This window comes from Arachis ipaensis, chromosome B09 (assembly GCF_000816755.2).
Source record: "Arachis ipaensis cultivar K30076 chromosome B09, Araip1.1, whole genome shotgun sequence".
In the NCBI taxonomy this organism is placed as follows: Eukaryota; Viridiplantae; Streptophyta; class Magnoliopsida; order Fabales; family Fabaceae; genus Arachis; species Arachis ipaensis.
In genome coordinates, this window is record NC_029793.2 from 14,633,796 (window position 1) to 14,640,910 (window position 7,115).

At 29.1% G+C, this 7,115-nt stretch overlaps 1 protein-coding gene across 1 annotated transcript; it reads left to right on the forward strand.

Annotated features, from left to right (window-relative positions):
* Positions 4,165 to 5,268, forward strand: LOC107615142 (transcriptional corepressor SEUSS-like). Its single transcript, XM_016317249.1, has one exon. It carries the CDS (start codon positions 4,165 to 4,167, stop codon positions 5,266 to 5,268), a length of 1,104 nt encoding a protein of 367 aa, XP_016172735.1.

Genomic DNA, 7,115 nt, shown 5'->3' on the forward strand with positions numbered 1-7,115 from the left:
TGTTTGAATATATATTTTTCTTTGTTATTCTTGATTTTATTAGAGCCGGATCTAAAAAAGTTGAAGGTAAAGTCTATTGTTTGCATACGATAAGGCACTTTTTTATTTTTAATATTGGATTAACAATGGTTTTTTTTTTAAATGTGGGATGATTTAATGTACGGAGTACAAATCGGATCGTCTGATTTCTGTACTCGGATCGTTCGATTTATGTTAAAAAATCAAAAAAATTTAGAGTACACAAATCGGACCGTCCGATTTGTGTTTAAAAAAATTAAAAAATTTGAGGTACAGAAATCGGACCCTCCGATTTATGTACTTCCACAGATTTGAAAAACACCAAAAATTACAATGTTAAAGTATATCACCACTTCTACTTCCATAACAAAAAAAATTAGCCACGGTAAGGTTGCGTTTGTTTTTAGGGACAGGACACTAAAATAGGAATACGGAGATATAAATTTGTGTTTAAGCAGATGAGACATGGATAGAGATATTGTGTCTAAAGACACTGAATTAATGTATTTTGTATCTATTCTAACATAAAAAATACAGGAACACTAACAAAAAATAAATTTTATTTTTTATTTTTTATATTATTTTTATTTTTTTATAATGATATTTTTATTATTATATTTTTTATTAAATTTTTTGAATGAAAAATAAGAATAAATTATATTTTTATAATTTGTTTTAATTTATTATCAAATACAATATAAAAATACAAAAGTTTATACTTCTATCTTTTGTATTTTATTCTCAGTGTCTTATTTTATTCTGTGATTAAATTATATAAAAAAAATAAAATCGTTATGACCAAATTACTATGGTGATACCTTTTATTCTGTAATATATAGCATCATGAATTAAGAAAATAAATTTAATTACTATTTTCTCTAGTATATATGTTTAGTAATAATAAAGAGTATCAAATTAATAATAATGGTCCATGATCAACTATTAAATTTGAAAGCCAAATATCGAAAGAATAGAAAATTCCATCAAAATAGCAACTACAATAAACAATCTTTTTCATTCTCCTTTATAGGATGTGCACGTTCGGTCCGATTCGAAGATCTGGTCCGGTCTCAAAAGATTTTGGACCATAAAAATCTAGGTTCGAAGTGATTCGGAATTGACCTGGGAAAAAAATGAAATTTGGGAAGTGAGAAAAATTGGGATCGGGTCATTCGGATTCTGGTATGATGGTCTAGTCATCATACACAATTAATATTTTGTGTTATTATTGATGGATGATGGCTATTTTTATGTAGAACTTAAGCATTGCAAACTTTAAATTTTGTGTTATTAGTCGTTATAAGACTATAAATTAATGTTTTATGTTTAGAATGCATAAGATTTTAGACTAATGTATAATATTGTGTTATTTGTATTGACTTAAATATTTGGTATTATTAAACAATATTAGTATTGATTGTGGTTATGCTTTAACTTTGGAAAATGGTTGATTCTTGTTATATTTTTTAGATAAATTTTACCATGTCAAATCATGGTTGGAGTTTTGAAAATTTGTGTATTTTTACATGCTACCTTACAAGAAGGTATCAATATAATATAATGTTAACGGCTCAGTTTTCATCCGGTATAATTATAACCCGAAAGTGTGTAGGTTTCATCGAGTTTAGGATCAGGTTCGGATCTAACAAATAGGCCCAATATATATTTCGAGTCAGATTTAGGTCACATCAAACCCGGTTTTAACCGAACACCTCTAATCTTGGTATTAATAAAATAGACTTTAAAATAATAAGGTAGTATTTTTAGTAGAGAGTTTGGGACTGGGACTGAGACTGGAAGATTAGAATTAAATTTTTAGTCTTAAGACATAAAATGTCTGTCCCATTAATACCTCAAAAAAGTAAAAACACAAGGGATTAAACCAAAAAAAAAAACATTTTTTTAAATATAGTGACTGAAATTTTAATAACATTTATTTTCAAAAATACCCTCATCTAACTTTTTAAACTACAATAAAAATAATTTTGTAAAATTGATTTTGGATAGAAGTAAGTTTGTGCCAACATGATTTATGTTTCTTTATTAAGAATTTATTATTTTTCAAAATATTATGAATACTTGAAGAAAATGTAATATAAATCATAACCATAATAAGTATTGGAAAAAAAAAATCAAAATCATAACCATAACTCTTTAGAATCTTTCAATGTCTATTAAGAATTTATTCTTTTAAAATTCATTTTATTTGATACTACCTTTGCATAATAAAAAGACTTCACCCTAATTCTACGAATAATATACCTGCCCTGTCCTATAACCTTTTAAATTAATGTTTTTCTATTAACTTATATATACACACCGGAAAAATATGAAAGATATATCTATACCTCGATCTCATTTCGCTCCAAACATAAATTTACCTCAATTAAAATTTTTCTTTGCACGGGTTGAATAATTATCCGTCACAATTAAGTTGGATAGGCTAAATATCCGAAGATATAAATTGTCCATCATCTCTACTTATATTTAAAATGAAAACAAAAAATTTAAAAATATATGAAGTGTTTCATGCTACATTCATTTAAACAAAACTTAAAATTGACCTTTTTAAAATCGATATCTTTTTTTATTGTAATGATAAAAAGATAGAATTTCAATCCTAATCATCAGAGTTGTTTTATGTTGATTCAATATAGATATACTGTTTGATGCATTCTTAGTATATCAATCAATAAAACCATTTAGTCACCAAAAAAAAAAAAATCAATAAAACCATTGCAACCAAATTGTCACCGTGATGCACTACTTGTCACTTTGACAGCGCTATGACTTAAAGAAAATCAACCAAAAATTTTTCCATTTTCCATTAACAATGATGGTAAAAATTAAAAGGAGGCCGAGACAATATTTTAAGAAAGGTAATTTTCAGACATCCAAAAGAATAAAAGAAATCTCTATCAAAAGTCAATAGAATAGTATGCACTAATGTTTGTCATTATCAATTATATTAGTTAATTTCTTAACTCAACAAAGCTCCTTGTTTTAATACATGTACTTGAATCAAACTTTAGTTTGTGTAACTGAGAATTATTATAATGTTTGATTTTGTGCTTGTTTGTGTGTCAAAAAAATTTTTTAGCGTGTTTAGCAAATTTCTAGTAGTAGAAATAAAAGTACTAGAAAAATAAAAAAAAACATCTTTTTTAAGAAGTTATAATTTACATCTTTTTTGTTTAAATCTTTTTTCCTTAAAAAAAAAAGATATTTTTTATGTAATAAATAAATAAAAAGTACTTTTATATCGTTATACCCAAACATAATTGATAAATAAAAAGATCTTTTTGTATGAGATATCCAAATATAAAATTACTTTTACTTTTCCATAAGATCTTTTAAAAAAAGATAACTCGAAAAAAAATCTTTTCTTGGAAGTTCACTCAAACAAATCTTTTATCACATTTCTATAAAATAAACACCTTTAAAATTAAAAATCCAAACACAAAATAACTTATTTATAAACTATACACTCACATATGCTAGCACGCACAAACTCAATATAACTGTGATATAACATATAATTTAAGAGGGTTCACGGAGCGGGTTAATTTGGATTTGAAAAAAAATAAAAATCGAACCAAATAAAAAGAAAAGGAGTGTTGAATTGGTTTACGAAAATAGATGAAATCAATTTTTATCTTTCACATTATATTAAATCAATTCCTATGGAAACTTATAATTTTGATAGGATTTAAATAAATAAAGGAAGCAAATCCCAAGAAATCTGAAAAACAAAAATTAATTTCTGATATTTAAAGTAACGTAATATTTTATCTTATCATTAGATTTTTTTTAAACAAAATTACAAACACACCGGGTGAATTTGACTTTGAAGTTATTTTAAAACTTAAAATAATTTGATTTAATTAAATTTTTAATAAAAGATGAAAGCAATTCCCGCTAAATGCTAGCAAATTTATCCAGTCGCGAAGTTCCAAACACTGTTTTATATACAAATTAAATCAACTCCGATCTAAATCTTTTTTGAACACAAAGTTTAGAATCAAAACAAAAAAAAGATAAAGAACTCTGCCACAATACAATTCAGAAAACATGAACACAAACAAATCAACCCATTGTTCTGACCATAAATTTGTTTCTTTTATCAGCAACAAGAAAATAATCTCGATGCAACCCACTAAAGAAGTAGCTTCAACTGCTGCAAATCTCAACATGTTGAACCATCAACAACAATTCTTGAGGGGTTTGCCTCAACAACAACAACAACTGCCAATGCCACAAATTCCAGTGCAATTCCAACAACAAAAAAACATTCTTCCAATCTATCAATCCGGAGTTTGTGCAAAAAAGATGCAAGAATTTGTCCATTGCCAGCAGCGCCGGCCGGCCGACAACAACATTATCTTCTGGAAGAGATTTGTGGCCGAGTTTTTCGCTCCGAATGGTAAGAAGAGCTTCTGTTTCTCCTTGTATCCAAGAACAAAAACCAGAGCCAATTTTCCCCTTGGTGGTATGAAAAAATGTGATATATGCAAGAAGAATCCTGTTAATGGCTATGAAGTGTGTTTTGATGTTCTTCCAAGGCTTTTAATGGTGAAATATGAAAGTGGACTATTGGAAGAGAGGCTTTTTACCGACATTCCCTGCGAATTCAGAGACCCTTCCGGCTACATTGTTCTGGTCTGCAAGAAAGCAAGAAGAGAAAGCTTGTTCCACAAGTTTCACGTCGTCCACGAAGGTTCCATTCGAATAGTCTTCTCCCCTTACATCAAGATATGTTCTTGGGAATTCTGCGTGACGCGCCACGAAGTGTTCATTAGCAGAAGGCATTTGGTTCCTAATGTGAATCAAATTGGCGATGCCATATCAAAGTTCCGGGATTTCGCAGCCAATAATAATGACAACAATAATGTTGCTGCTGAGGAGTTTCAAGAAAGTAGCAGTAAGTTGGTTGCAGTAACACAAGAATTGGCTAAGAAATTGGAAGTTCCAATGCTTGATGATTATTCGGGGTTTGCTAAGAGCTATGTTAGGTGCCTTCAATTATCAGAAGTTGGGAACTTCATGAAAGACATGATTGATTTCAGCATACGGAATAAGATTGCACCTATTGAGAGCTTGGCCAAATTCCCAAAGAAACTTAGAATTGCTGATCATGGTGAAGATCAATTGCAGCAACAACAGCAGCATCAAAACAGGAATCATGATTTGAATAATAGTGGTAGGAACAATGGACACACACCTGGTATGCAAATTGGTTCTTCTAGTTGAGTTTTATATTAGTTATGATGAGGTTGTTTATAAATTTTTTATGCTTATTAGGCTTGATTTGGTAAAGCTTTTACTTTTCGAAAATAGCTTATGAAAGCTGTCTTTTAAAAGACAGCTTTCTAAAAGCGGCAGCACTTGAGTTTGGTAAAATCACGTTAAAAATAGCTCTTAATAAGCACAAGCACTACAATTGTGTTTGGTAAAACAGCTTTTAAAAATTAAAATTATAATAAACATGTTTATAACAAAAAATATTTTTTCTTTCAAATTTTAGAGACCAATAATTTAAATATTTATTTGATTTACTCTCTATATTAATATAAATGGAGTTATCATTAGTCAATAATAAAACTTGTATGTAATCCAATGTTAGTACTGATACGTCCATTATCCATCTATATATATTGACTCACTTTTACAAATCACAGAAAATGAAACACATATCTCAAGTAAAATTATATATCTATATTTACATATGTATATATGTTGTTATTATAATTTTGACTAATGTTCATGAAATTGGTGTACGAAAATTTTATGATTGGTTTCCATAAATTAGGTCTCCTTCTTCACGTTTTAAAGAACAGAGAAAAACAAACATCTACTAAAAAATACAAAAACAATGCACAAAAAATAATATAAATAGATAGAAGTTCATACTTAATACGTGGTAGAGATGTATTTGTGTTGAAATTATGAAGATTAGGTTGAAAATAAAAAAATATATGAAGATTGTGTTAGAATTTGGGTTTAGGGTTTAGAGTTGAGAAATTAGAAATATATGAGTATTTCAATGACAATATAATGACAGAAAATATGTGAGGAAAAATAAATAAAATCTGGTGTTAATAATTAATAATGGTAATTTTTGTTGTGAAATAAAAGATATATAATAGAGATAATTGTCCCTTGATTTTGAAGGTCATGAGTGAAGAAGAATTTGGGAGAAATATGCTTTGTTCTATCACCTTTGATGTATCCGCCTTTAAGTTGAGCAATGCATGCTGTATTATCTTCAAACAGGACAGTTGGAGCTATCTTATGATCAATCAGTCCACATGATGACATAATATATTGAATCAAATTCCTTAGCCAAAAACACTCGCGACTAGCTTCATGAATCGCCAGTATTTCAGCATGATTAGAGGAGGTTGCTGCACTTTTCAAGATCTTTTCTGTGTATGTTGTTTGATGAATAAAGATCCCACTTTTTATATGCTCGATCTGCAGGCCGAGACAAAATTTAGTTTTTCCAAGATCTTTCATCTCAAACTCTTCCTTTAGAATTTTTATAATTGTTGGAATCTCTTCAGGAGTTCCAATGATATTTAAATCATCAACGTACACAGCAATTATAATGAATCCAGAAGCAGTTTTCTTTATGAAAACACACGGGCAGATATCATCATTCTTGAATCCGTTTTTGGCCAGATACTCAGTAAGACGATTATACCACATTCGTCCAGATTGCTTTAGACCATATAAAGATCTTTGCAATTTGACTGAGTATAACCCTTGCGAATATTCATTGGATGGTTTAGATATCTTTAGTCCTTCGGGGACTTTCATATATATATTCCGATCTAATGAGCCGTATAAATAGGCTGTTACCACATCCATTAAATGCATATGCAGTTTATGATATGCAGATAAACTGACCAAATAACGCAATGTTATCGCATCCACTACTGGGGAATACGTTTCTTCATAATCTATACCGGGCCTTTGTGAAAAACCTTGTGCCACAAGTCGGGCTTTATAGCGCACAACTTCATTTTTCTCATTTCGTTTTCTCACAAATACCCACCTATATCCAACAGGTTTTACATCTTCTGGTGTACGGACTA